Genomic DNA, 20,116 nt, shown 5'->3' with positions numbered 1-20,116 from the left:
AGAAGGCCAAGGCTGGCCCGTGGCTGTGTGTGGTAAGCCAAGGCCTCCCCTGTGCGCTGGGACTCCACCCCGCTGGGCATCGGCAGGCGCGGAGCCGCAGCCCTCCCCACCCCTCCGTGACGGGACCTGCAGTCCTTCCTGTTCCCGTTCTCCTCCCACCGTCAGTCAGTCAGTCAGTCAGTCAGGCGTTCATTCAGCTGACGGTCCAGGCTCTGTTCCCGAGGCTGGCGATCTAGAGGGACAAGGCACCGGGGGTGCCGGGGGCACCCAGCACCGACAGGCGGGCACTGAGCCCAGTCTCTGCATGCGCACACGCGTGTCCTGGCGCAGCCCGCGAGTGCAAGCGTGGGCTCTGCCGGCCGCGGGAGGCTGGCGCACCTCCTCACCAGGAGCGGGACGGTCGGCCACGCGGGGCAGCGGCGTCACTGGCTGAGTCTCTGTCCTCTGCATGCCCAGGGGCCGCGGGAGAGAGTGCCCGTGGGCGGTGCCCATGTCCTCCCGGAGGCAACAGACAGGATTGAAAGGGTGAAAGACTAAAAATAATACTAATGGCCATTTCGAGAGCTTGGTGGCTTAAGGGACAAGTCCCGTGCGGGTCACATATGTGCCCACTTTTCCCAAAGGGAAGAGCGGGGCTGGAACCCCTTCCAGCGGCCGCCTGGATGTCCCCCCCCCCCCCGGGGTGTGGCCAGGGCAGGCGGGGCCTCCACTGCTCTTCTTCGCAGGAATTGTTTCTAGAAAACCCTATGCTTCTGCTGCGGTGGCTCAAAGGGGGGCTGGGAGGGTCCTGTCTAGGATTTGGGGGACGGAAGGAGGGGAGCCCGAGGCACGCGTGTCCAGCCCAGCTCAGCAGAGGGAGGGGGAGGGCGGGCAGGCCAGGCCAGGAGGAAGGCGTGTTGCTCTGAGGCCGCTGCGCTCTCCTGGGGCTGTGAGCTCAGTGGGTGGACGTGGTGCCAGCTCCTTGGGAAGTGCCTCGTGCCGTGGGGACAGGAAGTGGGGGCGGGAGGAGCGTGCCCAGGAGGCAGCGAGGAGACCTCTCTCCCCTCTCTGATCTGCTTTCGCTCTCCCACCTGCACCAGTCGCAGCTGAGACCAGCGCCGAGGTGACAGGGCCATGTGCCCGGGCCCCAGAGCGCTGCCTCTGCTCCTGGGGCCCCTGAGACAGTGGATGAGGATGTGTCGCGAGGCCAACAAGAATGTCACCACAGTGAGGCCCTGGCCAGTGGCTCAGCTGGTTGGAGTGTCGTCCTGTGCACCAAAAAGGTTGCGGGTTTGATTCCTGGTCACAACACACCCCTAGGTTGTGGTTCGACCCCCAGTCGGGGCATGTACAGGAGGCAACTGATCAATGTTTCTCACATCCATGTTTCTCTCTCTCTCCCCACCCCTCTCTCCCTGCCCCTCCCCCCCAAATCAATAAACATTTCCTGGGGTAAGGAGATATATATACTAGAGGCCCGGTGCATGAAATTCGTGCACGGGGGGCGGGGAGGGGGGTCCCCTCAGCCCAGCCTGGACCCTCTCCAATCCGGGACCCCTCGGGGGATGTCCAACTGCCGATTTCGGCCCGATCCCTGAGATCCCTTGGACACCCCTCTCACAATCCGGACCGCTGGCTCCTAACTACTCACCTGCCTGGTCGCCCTAACTGACCCCCCTGCCAGCCTGGTTGCCCCAAACTGCCCTCCTCTGCCAGACTGGTCATCCCTCACTGCCCCCCTCTGCCGGCCTGGTCACCCCATGCAGCCTGCTGGTCAGTCATTTGGTCATCCCTCGCTAACCCCTCTGCCAGCCTTGTCGCCCCCACACAGCCTGCTATTCGGTTGTTACTGTGAGGGCGTCATCACCAATTTGCATAATACCCTTTTATTAGTATAGGTTCTCACCACATTGACACCAATCTTCTTGACAATTTCCCTGTGTGACCACAGCCCAGCACCGGACTCTCAGGGACACAGAACAGCCACCCACCCCCACGTGAGCTCCTGAATGTGCTGGAGGCCAGCCCCATCGGGGACCAGACAGGCCTCTTGTAGAAAGTCCTGGGGCCTGGAGGCATTGCTCCTGAGATCACCTGTTCCCCGGTGTTGACGTGCCTCCCCCGCCACCCCCTCCCCCCCCACATACGCACAGAAAGAGACATCAGATAAGGAGGAGTTCGTGACTCGGCAGAATAAAAGTGAACATTTAATGCCACCATCGTTTGATCTTTTTAAACACCAGGATCTCTTTTGACAACACTGTGCACCTCCTGTGCCGCAGACAACGTCTCCACACAGAAATGGCAGCAGCTCGTGGCTCGTGGCCCCGGCCTCGCGTGCCAGGCGGTCCTCCGGTCGCCTGCCGTCCGGGCCCGGGGGGACGGCTGACTGGCCGAGCTGTGCCCAGGCCCAGGCCCAGGCCAGCCCCCTTCTAACCGGCTGCCGGGACCTGCCCATGGACAGAGTCGCTGCATTTCTGACTTTAACAAATGAACTTTATTAAAAATTTTTAACAGCAAACACTCGTAAGCTAAGAACTCAATGTTCAAAACGGCACCAATCTTTGATCCAGTTAAACAGTGAATTTCAAACAATGACATTAAATACAACCATTGACTTTGCCAACAGGATTTCATGAACTTGGTGGATTTTCTGTTGCAGACACGATAAATGCACTTGGGCAGGCCTTGCCGCCAATGTCCGACGGCCCGTTGCTACGCGAAGCACGTTTATATACACACACACACGTGACAGAGCTGGAGGGGCCACAGAGTCCCTTTAGCACAACGTCCCCGTTTTACAGACTAGAAAGTTCCAGGGAAGCCAGGCCATCCCCCAAAGCCACAGGACAATTGTCAGAACCGGGTCAGAACCGGGTTCCTGTCCTGCGCTCCTCACCACGCCGCAGACCTTCTGCACACATGCACCCGCCCGCCCCATGCACACGCCGGTGCCTCCGTGCGGTGCGTCACCACGCACACACCTGGTGCAGCAGCACCTCGTGGAGGAGCCCGAGACGCAGGGCTGAGCCGGTCTGCCGGGAGCCCCTGTGCCGGGCCCCTGCCGACCTCACGCTTCGTCCCTAACCGGTTCCCCGGCTCCCGCCGCAGCTCTCGCTTCTTCAAAGCCGTTCCCCATCCGTTACCCCTTCTCTCCACACGACCCCAGAGGGCAGCTCTCGTGACCCCGACCCTGCCTGGGCAGCCCGAGGCCCCGCACAGTCCCGCGACCTGTCAGGCTGCACAGCGGCGTCCTCACCCCAGCGCGAGGCTCCCTCCTGCGCCCCTGCCTCTGCAGCCACCACGGCCCAGCCCGCCCGCTCCAGCCGGGGAGCGGCCCAGACCCCTCACGCACTTCGGTTGTAAGACTCGCTCAGCGCTGTGGTTTCTCCAGGAACAGGCGGTGCCGGAAGGTGAGGAGCTCTCGTTGCTTTCCCAGCCCCCTCGGAGACGCAGGAGCCTAACTGTCTGCCACTGTTTTTCAGATCTCAGCCTCGAACCAGCCGGTCCTCTCCCCCCAGGCCCACGGAGGCAGATTTCCAAGCCGCTTAGCATCAAACTCAGAATGAAGGTACCTCTTCCCCTGAGCTACTCACATAGAAACAGCTCAGGCCTTGGGCTGAGCCCTGTGCTGGCAGGACTGGGCCCTAACCCCTGTTCCCCTGGCTTATTTATTTCTCTTTCCTCCCCTGGCCCCCGACTCGCCAGAGGGCGGGGAACAGCCCCAGCAGACCCACCAAACGCACGCGGATGCGGATGCGGAGGCAGAGACAGCAGTTCCCACGGTGACGCACAAATAAGGGATAAAACACAGCGATGCTCCAGAGCAACATCCTGACTTAAAGTACAGCTTCCTTAATCAGAGGTGACGATGGGGGTGTCGCTTAGCAGAATGGGGGATGCAGAAAACGAGCCTTTTTCACTGCGAAGGTCATTTCTATGCCCACGCGAGAGCGGGGCGCATGCCGGGGCCTCCGCGCTCACCCCTCCACATGGGCATGGACGGCTCTTCGTGGGGGATGTCGGCTACGTGCAAGGAAGGCTTGACCGCCTCCAGCTGCACTGTGCCCCCCACCGTGACACCATCCGGTTCTGAGTCTGGCCACCCAAAGGCAGCGTGTGTTTGTTTAGAGGTGGATTAAACCAGCTTCTAAGAATTTTCAAAAAACGTTTTTTTTTTTTTGGAGAATGTGAGTTTGAATGGTGAGCACGTCTCCTGGGTTGGAGCCGTGTTTTTATCTGGAAGTGATAAGCAGTTTATAATAGAAAAAATACGTGTTTGTCAGGAAGACTGCTGTGTGATGCCGTTATGGGTTTTTACGGATGTTGACAGATTTGCTGGAGGAGGAGGAAGAGAGATGACAATGCAAAGAACCTGCTTCCACCTCCTGTGCGCTGCCCACCCCCATGCCAGACCCTTCCCTGCCCTGGCAGCGCGGCCTCCTGTGCTCCACCCGCTCAGAGGAGAGCGGGCAGGGCCGGCCCTCGGCAGACGGGGCTCCGGGGGGCAGGGCCGGGCTCTCTCAGGCAGACGGGGCTCCGGGGGGCAGGGCCGGGCTCTCTCAGGCAGACGGGGCTCCGTGCGGCTTGTTGAGATGCACCCTCCGCTGTGGGCAGCTCCAGGGACAGGGGCGTAGACAGTTTATCCAGCATCGGCTGGTCGTGGACAGAATTTTCCACGCGTTTCTTCCTGGCCCGGTTTCGGGACTGAAGCACGTGGCCTTTCACAGTGAGGAAACCCCTCCGGACGTGCTTGAGGGTGGGCCAGGGTCCAGCAGGAAGAGCGGCCAGCAGATCCATGAACCGTCTGGTCTCAGCGGGAAGAGAGCTCATCTTCAGTCATGTCTCTCACGGGCTAAGATCCCTTTTAGAACAAGGAACCTAAGAACATTCACTACCTCGGAATTTGGGAAGCGAGGGGTCAGGGGGCCCACAGCAGACAGCGGCCCAGGCCGACGGCCGCTTCACATCGAACCCCGGAGAAAGTGATGGGTGGACCAGCCCAGGTTGGCGTGAGAACCGAAGCCCAGAGGAGGGCTTCTCGCTCAGCGTGACGGGAGCCAGAACCAGCACAGGTGCCTGCGTGTCCGACGCCTGAGCCGCCGCCCTGCGTGGTGTGGGCACGTGAGGCAGGGCCACCTGCCAGGAGCACACCCTTTCGGCTCCAGCTGACATGACAACGGCCCGATTCCTGCCTCCGGTCCCCACACTGGGCTGCGGCCTGGTCACCTCCCAGCCTGTCAACATGGGGCCGACCTCGGCCTTCACACATCAAGGCCTGCGCTCGGAACAGCAGCCGGAGATGAACGACAGCCGGGCCGTGTCCAGCCTGGAGGGGACCTAAGTGAGCGGCAGCTTCCCCGGGCCTGGGGGGAATTCTGGGGCCAGACCACACACGCAGCTCGCAGGCGGGGACAGACTTCCGGGAGAAAGCGACATCACCCACCGCACGAAACACCACCGCAAAACGCATGGCCTCCCTCCCTCCCGGGCGACAGCATCGCTCCGCTCTGCGATCCCAGCTTGTTCTGCGGCTAATGCTTCTTCTTCACCCTAAACCAGTGGTCGGCAAACTGCGGCTCTGTTGACTAATGAGTTTGCCCACCACTGCCCTAAACCATGGGGGGGGGGGGGGGGGGGGCGGGCAGATTTCAGGCAGGAATCCAGGCTCTGCCTCTGAGTGCTCATTCAAGTCCATGTCTCTGGTCCTGTCACGCGCCGGTGATGACACCCCCCTGCCTTCGCGGTTCTCTGTCGCTAAGACCGAGAGGAGGCAGGGCCGCCTCGCGCTGGTCACTGCAGCCCCGCAGAGCAGCCCCAGCCCCTGCCCCAGCCCTGCTCCTCGGCCTGAGGACCGACCGGCTTCTGTGTGGCCCGTGCACAGGTGGGGCCGGGGACACCATCGCAGCCCAGAGTCCGTGTTCCGTCCGTGTTCACAGGACCCTCCTAAGGCGGTCGCGTGCCCTGAGGTGTAGCAGCGCGGATGACGGCCTCTGCCCGCTGCTCCTGCTCCCGCTGTGGCCGGTGTCCTGAGGGTCGGCCCACGTGCAGTGTTGGGGGACAGCGAGGCCCATGGGAGGCAGCTCCTGGCGTCACGCAACCCTTCTGACCTCGTGGAGGCCACAGCTGGGCCCGGTCAGGTGTGGCAGGAGGCAGCTCGGCCACGCCCATGGATGAGCGAAGTCTGTGCCGTTTCTACCGGGTGACCCTGCAGGCGAGGCGCCAGGCCCCTGAGGCGTCTGCCCAGCGAGGGATCCGGGATGTGCCCGGGGCAAGGCCAGGGACACCGACTGCTGATCAGGCTTTGTTCCCAGCAAAGACCAGGCTCCTTGCCGCCGTCGGCACCCCCACACAGGCTTTCCTTTCCCACCGCCACCAATGGGGTGCCACGTGGAAGCTCAAACCCAGATCGGGGTCCCCGGGGCCCAGACGCTTCCACGATGTTGCTGTCGAACAGGCTGGTTCACAACAGTGCGAGACCAGGCGGGCAGAGCCTGTGGGTGGGAGGCCAGGGGGCGCCTGGGAAACGAGGGGAAGGGGCCGTTTGGAGTAACCTTCTACCGACAGAGCTCACAGCCGCTGTCCTGTCCGTCCCAGCAGGCAGAGGGGGGACTGAGAACTCAGATCCCGGCTCCTACGGCCGCGCTGGGCTGAGCTGCTGGGCACCTGTACCCAGACGCACACGGACGAGGGGCGCACAGGCCCTTGTTCCCGGGGCGGGGCTGCGGGGCGGTGAGGGGACTGCGGAGCAGGGAGCAGGCTCCTGGATATGCTGAGCTGGAGGGCACACATTTCTGTAAAACCCGGGCACCTCCCTGGGGTGAGGGCAGGGGCGGGGGGAGGGGGGCAGAAGGCAGGGGGTGCCCTGCTCCCTGCTGGTATTCGTGGGACAGTCCCCCACGCTCTGGGCCTCGGTTTCCTTCACTGTAATGGGTCCAATAATGACCTCGGGGCGTGTGGCAGAGTGAGCACCTTCATCCGAGAACATGGCTCAGCGTTCCCGGAGCCAAGCCCTGTCTGTCCGTCGACACGAAGGGCTGTGCTCACAGGTGTGACGGGCACCGCTCGGGCGCCCAGGCGGGGGCAGGCCTGGGCCTTCCGGGGCGGGGCTGTGGGCCCCAGGGAGCCGGGGCCGTCTGTGACTGAGCAGCACTCTGGACAGAACGTGTGTGCAGCCCCCAGTCCCTCTTGCTCTCAGGCAGGGGCGCGGAACCGTTTTTCGACCATTTGGACACTGAGCACATCCTCTGTGGGCCATACGAAAGTACCAACTTAAAAATCTGCTCTGCTTGGTCAGATGTTTACTAACTCACCCTCATGCCTTGGCAGGGCCAGACCACATGACCCACATGGCCCGCGGGCCGGACGCTCCCCACCCCTGTGAGTCTGAAGTGGCTCGGCTGGCACCCCGAGCGCATCCGCGCCTGGGAGGCCCCGGAGCTCGTCAGACCCCTGCTCTAATCCACGCACGAACCTCGAGCACAGAAGCGATGGCTCCGGTGTTGGCTCAGGCTTCCAGTCCAGAGTCTTTGGGATGAAAATGCAAAGTGTCGCAGGGCCCTGCACACCTGGGTGACCGGGTAAAGGAGCCTGAGTGCGCAGGAGGCCTTGGAGGGACCCTGCGAACAAGCACCCGCCCACAGGACAGGCGGGCCTGGCGGCAGGGCCCCGCCCCTGAGACAGCCGTGTCGCCTCACCCTCTCAGCTCAGGCGCCCGCCCGGACCACCTGCCGCTGCCGCCTCCTGGGGCCTCCACGTGCGGCTGGGGCGGCCTCAGCAGAAGAGCCGGGAGAGACGGTTAACATTTATTCATAAGCAACACCAACCAGGAAACAGCTCTACACACACGACTACTCAGAAACACAGTCAGGATCGGTGCAACGCCCGGAGAGCGAGCGGGGAGCAGTCTGGGACGGCTCGCTTCGGCTCCGTTGTTTGCGTCTTGACCAGCGCTGTCTGGGCACACGAAGGAGACGGAAACGTTTGGGTGACAGTGAAGATTTGCAAGGCACTTAATCAGTCGTCTGGGTAACCATCTGGCGGCGTCTCGGCTTTCCAACAGCAACCACGTCCACCCGCCTTCCTCGCCAAACCAGGGCACGAGGGAGGTCTCTTTTACCAGCGGTTCTTATGGACAAACAAGTTCTAGAAAGTTCCTCAAAGTGCTTTTTCAGTCTCACGGGGCTTCCACTTCCCTTGGCCTCCCACCGTTCTCTCCTCGCACGTGTGTCCGGTGTTTGCACCTCTCCTACTGAAACAGCACTGCTCAGCGTCATGCAGACTTGCCACCAACCTTCATCCTCATTCCGTGGTCTCAGCGCCGCCTGCACGGGGCCTGGAGTGTGGGCCTGGCTGTGGGTCCCAGGAGCCTGGAGTGTGGGCCTGGGGCCTGGAGTGTGGGCCTGGGGCCTGGAGCGTGGGCCTGGCTGCGGGTCCCAGGAGCCTGGAGCGTGGGCCTGGCTGTGGGTCCCGGGAGCCTGGAGCGTGGGCCTGGCTGTGGGTCCCGGGAGCCTAGAGCGTGGGCCTGGCTGCGGGTCCCGGGAGCCTGAAGCGTTGGCCTGGCTGCGGGTCCCGGGGGCCTGGAGTGTTGGCCTGGCTGCGGGTCCCGGGAGCCTGGAGCGTGGGCCTGGCTGTGGGTCCCGGGAGCCTGGAGCGTGGGCCTGGGGCCTGGAGCGTGGGCCTGGGGCCTGGAGCGTGGGCCTGGGGCCTGGAGCGTGGGCCTGGCTGTGGGTCCCGGGAGCCTGGAGTGTGGGCCTGGCTGCGGGTCCCGGGAGCCTGGAGTGTGGGCCTGGGAGCCTGGAGCATGGGACTGGCTACGGGCCCCGGGAGCCTGGAGTGTGGGCCTGGCTGCGGGCCCCAGGGGCCGGGGTCAGGGGCGGTGTTGGCTTCACCGGCGCCGGGAGGTGATGTCGAAGCAGGTGATCATCATGAGGTGGGCCTTGCAGAAGTTGACGCGGCTCTCCAGGCGCTCGGTCACGCACTCGAGTGCCTCCAGGTACTCCAGGGAATCCAGCTCCCACACCTGCTCCAGGTCAACTGCCAAGAGAGAGGCTGGTGGGACAGGCGCCCTGCACGGCCTGGCCGGAGCACTGCACCCGTCACCGTGGGAAGCTCGGCCCCTCCCATGGGCCCTGCCTCACGTGCAGCTGCCCCCCCAGCAGGTGAGGAAGGCCCTCGCTGCTTCCCCCCCCCCCCCACCGTTCTACCCCATCCTCCCTCAGCCTCGGGGCCACCCTCCGGCCGCTGTGCTTCCCCCACCGGGCAGGGCGAGCGGGTGGCATGTGCCGGGGGGGGGGGGGGGGGGGCGCGGGGCTGAGGGCTGGGGCGGAGCTGGGAGGCCACGGGAAAGGAGCTGTAGGGCAGATGCTTTTGCACCACACGCTGTCTTCCCGCATCGGGTCCCCAATCAGTGCAGCCGTTCGGGACCAGATTTGGGCTTTATTTGGGGCGGGGGCAGCGGGAGGGGTGTGAGCATTGCTCTTGCAAGGGAAACGGTAAAGGGAACGGTTAGGAACAAAGACATAAGAGACCAAGGAATCCCGTCTCTCAAAGACAGACTTGCTATAGGGGGCCCCATCCTGGGCTTCCTGCCGAGTGGAAATATCGCTGCATGTTACTGTTCTCGCTCAGAATGCCTGTCTTGCTTCTGCACAGCCTGCAGGCTCCCCTAGGACCGGGTTCTACCTGCGCAGAGCCTGTGAATCCTTGTCGGTTTCAGGCTAGACGCCGCGAGCTTCCGTGGCCGGGAGCAGGCGTGCCATGCAGCCCGCAAGGGGGCGACCTTCCAGCAGGGAAACCTCATTGCAGGGGCTCTGGACTGAGACCCACAGCAGTCATCTTGCAAGAGCAATGCTCACACCCCTCCCGCTGCCCCGCCCCAGGCCCCCACCCCCCGCGAGTGGCCATGTGCGCTCGGCGTGACCGTCTCCATGTGATGGGCACCGAGGCCCTGGGATTCGGACACAGCTACCGGCTCACCCCGCTCACGGGCCAGGCTGTTCGGCAGCGACCCCGGCTACAGTGAGGTCACACAGGCTCGTTCTAGGGGTCAGAGGCCTGGTGCCTGGAGTAACAGGAGGCCCAGAACACTCTGCTGATGATGATGATCCCATCAGCGGCCCCGGGCCTTACACTCGCTGAGCCACTGGTCAGGGTCCAGCATCAGGTGCTGCTTGGTCGCCTCCAGCTCCTGCATCAGCCACTCGTACTTGGCCCGGACCTCGGCGATCCTCTGCTGGCGGCGCTCCAGGGTCCTCAGCTTTGCGTTGAAGCCCACGCCCTCCTGGGCAGGTGGGGGAGAGGCAGGAGGTGAGGGGAGAGGCGGGAGGTGGGGGGAGAGGAGAGAGGTGGGGGGAGAGGTAGGAGGTGGGGGGAGAGGAGGGAGGGTGGGGGGAGAAGCGGGAGGTGGGGGGAGAGGAGAGAGGTGGGGGGAGAGGCAGGAGGTGGGAGAGGCGGGAGGTGGGGGGAGAGGCGGGAGGTGGGGGGAGAGGAGGGAGGTGGGGAGAAAGGAGGGAGGTGGGGGGAGAGGCAGGAGGTGGAGAGGTGGGAGGTGGGGCAGAGAGGCGGGAGGTGGGGGGAGAGGTGGGAGGTGGGGGGAGAGGCGGGAGGTGGAGAGGTGGGAGGTGGGGCGGAGAGGCGGGAGGTGTGGGGGAGAGGCAGGAGGTGAGGGGAGAGGCGGGAGGTGGGGGGAGAGGCGGGAGGTGGGGGGAGAGGAGAGAGGTGGGGGGAGAGGTGGGAGGTGGGGGGAGAGGAGGGAGGGTGGGGGGAGAAGCGGGAGGTGGGGGGAGAGGAGAGAGGTGGGGGGAGAGGCGGGAGGTGGGAGAGGCGGGAGGTGGGGGGAGAGGCGGGAGGTGGGGGGAGAGGAGGGAGGTGGGGAGAAAGGAGGGAGGTGGGGGGAGAGGCAGGAGGTGGAGAGGTGGGAGGTGGGGCAGAGAGGCGGGAGGTGGGGGGAGAGGTGGGAGGTGGGGGGAGAGGCGGGAGGTGGAGAGGTGGGAGGTGGGGCGGAGAGGCGGGAGGTGTGGGGGAGAGGCAGGAGGTGAGGGGAGAGGCGGGAGGTGGGGGGAGAGGCGGGAGGTGGGGGGAGAGGCGGGAGGGATGTGGGGGGAGAGGTGGGAGGTGGGGGGAGAGGTGGGAGGTGGAGAGGTGGGAGGTGGAGAGGTGGGAGGTAGAGAGGTGGGAGGTGGAGAGGCGGGAGGTGGGGGGAGAGGCAGGCAGGTGTGGGGAGAGGGGGGAGGTGGGGGGAGAAGCAGGTGGTGGGAAGAAGTGAGTGGGGACAAGGAAAGGACTGGTCACGGGGACTGTGGGGCACCGGGGTCACCCCAGCCCACTCTCAGCTCAGACACCCCACCCCAGGCAAGGCCACCACAGGTCCTATTACATTTAAAGCAGCTGCATTGTGAGCTGGAGCCTTGAAGAGGTTTAGACGGGAAATGTGGAACCCTCCTGGGTCCTGTGTTCTGGCCGAGCCCCACCCACTGGGAAGCCGGCTGGGGAGTCTCCCTGGGCCTGAGCCCCCCTCGGGGTGCTGCCCCATCCCTGCCCCAGGGACCTGCCCGGGGGACACCCCACCCCATGTGGGAGGAGGCACTCACCTTGCCACTGCCCCCCCGTCGCCGCTGCAGCCGCTCCACGTCGTCGATCTCGTAGACTTTAATCTCGAAAGGCTCCCCGAGGCCCCTCTGGGCGCTGCGCAGGGGCCCGTCCACCCAGCGGAGCCCTGCTCCGGGAGCCGGCTTCCTTGCGGGCGAGGGTGTGTCCAGGGACAGCGCGGGGATGAGCCTCCGTCTCTGGGAACCTGACGGGGTTGAGCCCAAAGTTCATCTTTTTTAATTTCCATCTTTTAAGCAGATTTTCTGTGATGCACGCGGTAGGGCCGTGCCAGGGCCCGGAGTCTGCGGCAGAGGTGAGTCTGAGACACCCCAGCGCCCCTCATGGAGCGCCTCAGCGGTGACCCCTTAAACGGGCTGGGCTTTGCCTCCCGAGGCTTGCGGAGCCCTGCCTCACCGTAGCATCACCTCCAGTCCCGCCTGAGAGGCGCACACACCCACATTCGCCTCGGCACAGCCCGCTGGGCTCCCGGCGGGACGGGCTACAGTGAGGTCACACAGGGTCGTCCTCGGGGTCAGAGGCCTGGCGCCAGGTCATGGAGGAACAGGAGGCCCAGCAACACTCCGCTGCTGATGACGATCACATCGGGGCGAGTGAGCAAGGCAGAGGAGCTAGGAGTGCACGTGAGTGACACAGCAGCCCATAGAGGCCAGGTACAGTGGGGAGCAGTCACTCACACGCAATCAGCTGCAAGAACCGTGTGTGCTGCAGGCGGCCCTGGAATGTCGGGGTTCTACTTCGTAAATTATGTAAGTGTCTAACCACCTGGAACTAATCCTCTCTTCTACCTGATAAAAGAGTAACATGCTAATTGACCATACCTTTGCGACACCCACCAGCCAATCAGGAGTGAGTATGCAAATTAACCCAACCAAGATGGTGGGTTAATTTGCATACGCAGGCGCTAAGCGGCCGGGGGTGGGGGTGGGACACCTGCGTTGTTGCCATGGTGACGATGCAGGCATTCCGCCCCTCCCCCGGCCGCTCCAGGCCTCTGGGCAGCGTGGGAAGGCAGAAAGGCAGCTCCAGCCAGAGCGAAGGTGGTGCCGGCAGCCAGGGGAAGGAAGGCCCATTCTGGCACGAGTCTTCGTGCATCGGGCTTCTGGTCCTATGTAATAAAAGGCTAATATGCAAACTGACTGAATGGTGGAACGACCGGTCGCTATGACGCACACTGACCACCAGGGGGCAGATGCTCAACACAGGAGCCGCCTCCGGTGGTCAGTGCGCTCCCACAGGGGGAGCGCCGCTCAGCCAGAAGCCAGGCAGTGCCGCCGCTGCAGCGCTAAGGATGCCCGAGGGCTCCTGGACTGGGAGAGGGCACAGGCGGCTGAGAGACCCCCCCCCCGAGATTCGTGCACCGGGCCTCTAGCACCAAACAACATCGAACATAAGGGCACTGGTGAGCGGTGTCTTGGACTTGCCGAGCGTTTGGATCTGGTTACCAGCAAACCCATTCCGACAATGAACTGGCGTCACCCGCCAACCACTGCGGGGCCTCCTGCCCTCTCGCCTCCCCCACAGGTACTGAGAGTCTAGTGTAGGGTGTGTGTGTGGGGGGGGGGCAGGGACCCTGCTCAGACCCCAGGAAATGCAAGTGCCAGAGGGTGTGACGGGACCCACAGGCTGCGCCCTCCCAGGAGAGCACTGACCACAGGCCTGGGCCTGGGTCCCGCACGGATGTGACTTCTCGGGCTTACTGCACGCGCCACCCCCGCTACAGATCTCAGCCTCTGCCAACGACCACTTCCTTCCAGTTGCCGGGAGGTCAGGGGGAAGCAGCTCAGCCGCCAGTGGTGTGGGGCCCCCAGCCGCAGCCTGAACCAGCCTCCTGCTCCGGTCCCTCCTTCGTCACTCCCTGCTCGTCAGCCCAGCGCGCGTCCAGGACAGAGGGCAGGTAGGGAGAGGCGTGCAGGCTGGTCACTAACAGCCCGCGAGCTGTTGCTGCCTGAAATGGCCCAGATTTGACCTGAGAAAGCCCACCCCCAACAGGGACTGAGCCCCTGCAGCCTTGGCCGCTGACCACACGCCCCGAGGGGCCCCGACCACGCCCAGCCGCTGTCTCCTCCGCAGCACGGCGGCCCCGGGAAGTCTGACATGTTCAACATCAGAGCGCAGGCAGAGGGGCCACACGGAGTCTGAAAACATGGCCTCTTACTCAGATGTCGGGAACACGGCGCCCGAGCCCAAGGCCTGGCCCGAGAGCCCCCAGCTCCCCGCCCTGTCTCCCCTCTGACTCAGGCGCGGGGCTAGGAAGACACGAACCAAAAGCATGAAGCCCCAGCGATGGCAGGAACCACAGACGTCAGAGCTGAGAGGACGGAAGGCGTCCGTCTGGTCGCACTGCCCGCAAGCCAGCCCCACGGCCGCCCCGGGGCTGCGTCCTGCTGCGGGGGGGCGTTCCCACGTGGGAGGTGAGGCAGGGCCGCGCCGGGGCCACCGTCTCCTCGGGGAGACAACAACGGTGGCGCTGAAAACGCCCAGTGATGCCGCACATGGCAGTGAACGCATCCTCACGCGTGTGGAGACGCTGGTGTGCACAGCCTACGTGCTGCCTGTCACAGCACATGCACTCACATGCAGAACGTCACACGCCAGGCTCCTGCGAACGTGCTCACTATCTGTGCTTTCCCGCGTGTCCGAGTGGACTCTCACTCTCCTCAAGCACGCAGCAGCCTCACACATTGTGTGTTCACGTTTCGCGTGTTCACGTCTCGCATGTTCACGTCTCGCGTGTTCCCGTCTCGCGTGTTCCCGTCTCGCGTGTTCCCGTCTCGCGTGTTCCCGTCTCGCGTGTTCCCGTCTCGCGTGTTCACGTCTCGCGTGTTCCCGTCTCGCGTGTTCACGTCTCGCGTGTTCACGTCTCCCGGCGGCACCACTGGCTCCTGTGCGGGTGGAACCTGGTGTTCCTGCACCATGCGCGGCGCAGGCTTATGGCCCGGGAGCCACAGGCTTGGAAGTGCACGCGCCCCGTGATGCTCGCACGACAGAACCCCTGACAGCGCGTTCTCGGGTGCATCCCTTCGCCAAGGGCCGTGACGACGTGGTTCTTAGAGCTGCTGTGTTCAGGGCACTCCCCGACGTGGTTTACGTCTTATTTCCGTCCTTCTCCCCTAAGAAGCCGCTGCTTTCATCTCACTCTGGTCCACAGGCCACGCTCCGGCTGCCCGACCTTGCGCTCCGCTCCCCTCGCCGCCTTGGCCTCCAGGGTCCAGGGCTCCCCCCGCCCCCCCTCTCTGCCTGCATAGCCTCAGGCCCAGCTCAGCCCTGTGGCTTCTGCTGGGGCTCTGGACCCTCCCTTCCCCTAACACCCCTCCCCTTCCCCTCTGCACTCGGCAGGGCACCCGGTTCACGGCTCCGTCCCTTCTCTCCAGGTAGATGGCAGGCTGCTCACAGTGGCGTCCCCTGCGCTGCCCCCCCCACACACACACACGCCTGGAACTTCCCGTCACCACACTCTCAAAACGCAGAGGCCTGGGCACTCCCTAACCACTGACCCAACCCCACGGGTGACAGGTCGTCTTAGGGAAGGAAGTCACGCCGCACCAGCGGGCTTCACCTCATGCCGTGGCCTCAGAGACCTGGCTGTGCCCACGCCCCTCGCTCTACTTCTTACCTGAGAACATGGGAGCCAGAGAGGAACGCTGCACCCTGAGGTCACACCGTGCAAGACCCCAGCCTCCTGCTTGTGGGCTCCGTGTCCTCGTGGCTCCGCCCCCGGCCAGCAGGACCAGCCCCGGCCCGCACTCCCCTCCACGCGTCTGCAGGACACTGAGCCGTGAGGGGCACACTGGCCCTACTCCGCGTGCACAGCTCGGAGCTCAGCTCTCGCCCAGCGTTGCCTTCTAGCTCCCTTCCCTCGGTCGCCAGCCTTTCGGACCTCACGGACCTCGCGGACCACAGCAGCCGCAGACCACCGGCTGGCGACCCCGTTCTAGCTCCCTTCCCTCGGTCGCCAGAGCATGAACATTCTCCAGACCCAGAGCCGGCTCCAAGAGGGCGCCTGCGTCTCCTCGCGGCCCCCACCTCGGACTGTAACACCCAGCCAGCTGGCCAGGCGCTGCCTTTGAGGAGGGTCATGGCTTCCCTTAAGGAAGCTGCTTTGGATTCCTGCTGGTCGTGTCGGACGCTGGCATTTCTCTGAAAAATGATGATGAATAAGCGAGACGAGGTCACCTCGGCCAAGGGAGGCCTCGCCGCTGCCACACCCATTAGAGGGGGAGCTGCGGCAGCTGCCCCACCTCTGGGGCCCAGGCTACTCGCTAGCGATTTATTTCTCAGTTTCCTTTACGGCCCAGCCTCAGCAGACCCTCCGAGACCGCGTCCGAGCAGAATGGCGCAGAGCCAGGCCGCGGCACAGCCGTCACCACACAGCTTTCCTCTGGCTTCCGCACAGCCCAAACCACAATGCACGTCTCGGAAACAAGTAGAAGGCGTTGGAAGAACGCAGTGCATTGGTGGACTCGAGCCACTACACCAGGCAGGTGAGAGCACAAAGCACTCTGCCACACTCAGGACCCACGGCCACGTGGCAGCGCCACACGGTGATCTGACCACCGGGACAGTGACACAGTGATCACCCCAGTCCCAGAGCCTCGGGGCCACCGGCCCCACCTCGGCTTCGGCAGCCACCAGGCCAGAGGGCAGCTGCTCTGACTGCTCCCTGGGCGCTGGGTGGGGGAGCCGAGGAGGGACAGGCAGCTTTGTGCCCACAGGGGTAAGTGTGGGGGGCACCGCTGGTTGCCCCAGGTGGTGCCTTTCACCAGGCTGCTGACCAAGGGCAGTCACAGCCTTGAGGCCTCCTCACGCCCCAACAGTAGGTCTGAGTCACAGTGAACCCTCCATGCTGTCCTGGGCGTGGCCGGCAGGGGACAGGCTGAAGGACGGAGAGACCGGGTGTCGGTGCCACCGGCCTGGGCGCCCTCACCACCCGCAGGGCAGGCAGCATGGGGTTCGGCCCTGCGTCCCCCTGTGCCCCCTGCGCACTGGGCCCGGTGCCTACCTGAATTGGAGCGTTTCTTTGGGGTCTTGAGGCTCCGGCACCTCCCGCCCACGGAGCTGCTGTTCTCGCTCATGGAGTCCTGGGCGGAGGACGCGCTGCCCGTGGCCTCGCTGTCGCGCATCATGCTCTCGTAGCCGCTGCTGCCCCCGCTGTGGTAGAACAGCGCCGTCTTGCCCATGGCGGGTGGCAGCTCCCCGCTCAGCACGCTGCTGTTGTCGCTGCCGTGGCCGCTGCTGCAGCGGTGCGGCTTCCTGGGCGGCGTGACCTTGCTGTAGGGCGAGGGCAGCAGGGGCACGGCCGCCAGCTTGTCCTCGGGGACCCCGGCGCGCTCCTCCTCGAGCCCGGCTCGCGATGGTACGGCCCTGGACCCCGTGCCGCCCTGGAGCAGCTCCGAGATGCGCCCGTTCACCGCCCGCAGCGGCAGCTTGGCGGCCAGGCCCGCGCCCCGGCTGCGGCTCAGCGACTGCGTGGACCAGGACATGTGCCTCCCGCCCACGGCCGGGGCGCAGCTCTGGCCCACGGACTGCGGCAGGGACTTGGTGGAGAAGCTGAGCGTCTTGGTGGGGGGCGTGGACAGGCTGCGTGCTTTGGGGCTGGCCAGCAGCAGCTTGCTCACGGCCGAGATCTTGGACTGGCTGGCCTTGGGCGAGGCCCCGGCCGAGGGCGGGGGGCCGGGGTTGGTGGGCGAGGCCCCGGCGCTGCGGCCCAGGCTCCGGCCCGCGCGGGGCATGGTGCTGTCCTTGCCCGCCTGCAGCCGCGCGCTCATGGAGGCCAGGCTCTCGGCCCGCTCCAGCGAGAGGCATTCGTAGTGGCTGGTGGTCGCGCGGCCCAGAGAGTTGGTCCTGCTGGCCAGCTGCTCGAGCTTGGCGCTGAAGAGCTTGCTGCTGCTGCTGGCGCTCAGCCTGCCGCCCGGCTCGTCGGGGAAGCTGGCCAGGAAGGGCGTGGGCGGGTTCGAGGGGCTGCTGGTGCCGCTGCTGCAGGCGCTGTGCTGGGGGCTGGCCCGGTTCTTCTGGTCCAAGCTGGACTTGCGGACGGGGGGCAGCGGCGGGGTGCCTTTGGGCCGAGCCAGGACGCTGTGCTTGGGCGACGCCACCTTCCGCTCCAGGGCCGCCCGGGAGGCCTGGCCGCCCAGAGCGACGCCGTTGGTCTCGGGGGCGCAGCGGTAGCAGAGGCCGTGGAGCTCCTGCCGGCTGCCTTTCTGGAAAGCCCTGGGCAGGCTGCTGGACTTGAGGCTCTTGCTGGGGTGCACAGGGCTCGGGGCAGCCCCGCTGGGCTGGGCCGTCTCACAGCCGTCCACGACCCTCCTGACGCAGTCGGTCCCGGGGGAGGCAGCCACCTCGCCGCTCAGCCTGGGGCCGGGGCTGGTCTGCCTGGGCTGGTCCCGCTCGGCTCCCGCCTCGGGCTGTGCGGGGCCGGTGGCCACCTCGGACCGCACGCCGTCCTCCCTGGGATGCGCAGTCTCCCTCTTGGCCTCCTCCTCTCGTCTCAGCCACGGGTCCTCAAACGTCACCTCCTTCTTCCCGCTGGCCTCCTTGCTCTCCTGGGGCGGGGCTGCTTTGGGAACGGTGGCGCCGGCCGCCTCAGGCTCCGGGCCGTGCCGGGGGCTCAGGGCGATGCAGGGGTAGACCGTGATGTTGGTCTTCATGGGGACGCACCCTCCGCCACCGCCCAGGTGTGCCGTGTTGGAGATGGTGACCATGGCCTTGCCCAGGGCGGAGACCTTGCAGCCTTGGGGGGCGGTGGCTTTGGGGAGAGAGTCCTCCCCCAGCTCGGGCAGGATGAGCACGCTGTCGGGGCCCGCCCTGGGCTTCTCTCGGCACACGGCGGTGTTCTGGACGCTGCCCACGAGCTCTGAGGCCAGAGGGTCCGCCAGCGCCTCCCCGTGCCCGAAGCAGGTCTGCACGACGAAGCTGTGGCAGGACTGCTCCCCGTCGCTGCCCACGCTGGTCTCGCTCAGCCAGGAGCTGATGGAGGACCGCCGGCTGCCCGCCTCCCGGCCCTTCTCCTCCAGGCCCAGCATCGGGAGGGGCAGGAACTGTGTGATGCTGACCTCGGAGACGGGGGCCGCGCCCGGGCAGCGCTCCAGGTCCTCGCTGACACTGCCGATGATGCTAACGGGCCGGGAGCCTGAGGCCAGTGCCTGCACCGAGCAGTCGCTGTTGAAGCTGATGATGCTGGCGGGGCGGCCGCCCAGGGCCCCGCTGATGGTCAGCTCCTCCACCAGCGTGAACACCAGCTCGTCCTCGCCGTTCAGCTCCAGCGGCTGCTGCACCGTCACCCTGGTGGTGCTCACGACCCCCTTGGAGCCCGGACAGGCCGCCGCCTGGCGCGTGTCATCGGAGGGGCTGTGGGGGGCCCCCTGGCTCCCGGCAGACAGCGACTTCTTCAGGACCTGGGGGCTCATGCCCACCGGGGGGGTGCGCACCTCGGGCGGCCGGGCCTCCCCGGACACCACGCCCGAGTCTGTGCTCAGGGGGGGCAGGGGCGTGGGGCCCGGCAGGACGCCCTTCTGGGTGTGGACTTTGCAGCGCTGTGAGGGCGAGCTGGCCGGCCGGTACTCGGCCGTCTTGGACAGGCTGGTGACGCCCAGCCGCGGGGAGCCCAGGGGCCGGGGCTTGCCCTCCACGAACCCGCAGGAGGTCAGGCTTTCTCGGCTGCTCTGCAGGCTGGGGCTGCGCACGAGCTGGGAGGCGCCCTGCTGGCTGCTGCCACCGGGGATGCTCCGGGGCGAGGCGGGGGTGGCGGCCGGGACGGGCGAGTGACCCCCGGGCATCCCGGAGGCCGGAGCGTGGGCGCCGCCTCTGTCGGTCAGCTGGCCCTCTGACCCCACGTCTTCCTTGTCGGACTCACAGAGGCTGGGGCCCTTGCCCGCCTGCTCCGCCCCGCCCTGGGCAGGCAGCTCCTGGAACAGGAAGGGGCCGGGCTCCTCGCGGCCGTCGATGCAGTCCAGCCGCTCCTGCAGCTCCGCGAACGTGTTGCACTTGAGGCAGTCCCTCTCAGGCTTGCGGGCCGGCTTCTGCAGGGCCGGCACGATGGGCACGAAGTCGGGGGGGCCCTCGTTGTCCGTGAGCTCCTTGTCAGAGAGCGCCGTGCCGCTGGGCCCGATGTAGATGACGGTGTCGCAGGACTGCTCGCTGCTGGACGAGTAGTCGGGGTCGCTGGACAGCTGCGGGACGGGGAAGTCGGGGTCCACGGCGGCCCGGGCCTGGAAGGGCCGCAGCTGCGTGGGCCTGCGCATCCTGCCTTCCTCACAGGAGCTCTCTCCCCCCGACGAGCTCGACGTGTACTGTGGGCGAGAGGACAGTCAGCGGGGCTGCCCCAGGGACCCCCAGGGACCCCCAGGAAGCCACCCAGGGACCCCCAGGAAGCCACCCAGGGACCCCCAGGAAGCCACCCAGGGACCCCCAGGAAGCCACCCAGGAAGCCACCCAGGGACCCCCCAGGAAGCCACCCAGGGACCCCCAGGGACCCCCAGGAAGCCGCCCAGGGACCCCCCAGGAAGCCACCCAGGGACCCCCCAGGAAGCCA

At 65.8% G+C, this 20,116-nt stretch overlaps 1 protein-coding gene across 2 annotated transcripts in view; it reads right to left on the bottom strand.

Moving 5' to 3' along the window:
- Positions 1 to 3,524: 3,524 nt before the first annotated feature.
- KIF26B (kinesin family member 26B) overlaps positions 3,525 to 20,116 on the bottom strand; it is a 387,325-nt gene continuing 370,733 nt past the window's right edge. For both annotated transcript variants that reach the window (XM_080651288.1, XM_080651289.1), the window contains 4 exons: positions 16,589 to 19,874; positions 11,571 to 11,773; positions 10,111 to 10,261; positions 3,525 to 9,015 (listed from right to left, as the gene is read on the bottom strand). In XM_080651288.1, coding sequence (XP_080507414.1) covers positions 8,867 to 9,015; positions 10,111 to 10,261; positions 11,571 to 11,773; positions 16,589 to 19,874 — 3,789 coding nt within the window. In that variant the 3' untranslated portion in view covers positions 3,525 to 8,866. The remainder of the gene's footprint in view (positions 9,016 to 10,110; positions 10,262 to 11,570; positions 11,774 to 16,588; positions 19,875 to 20,116) is intronic.

Source organism: Plecotus auritus (genome assembly GCF_963455305.1).
Source record: "Plecotus auritus genome assembly, chromosome: 14".
Taxonomy (NCBI): Eukaryota; Metazoa; Chordata; class Mammalia; order Chiroptera; family Vespertilionidae; genus Plecotus; species Plecotus auritus.
The sequence above is the reverse complement of the archived record's forward strand: the minus strand, read 5'-3'. Positions and strand labels throughout refer to the sequence as shown.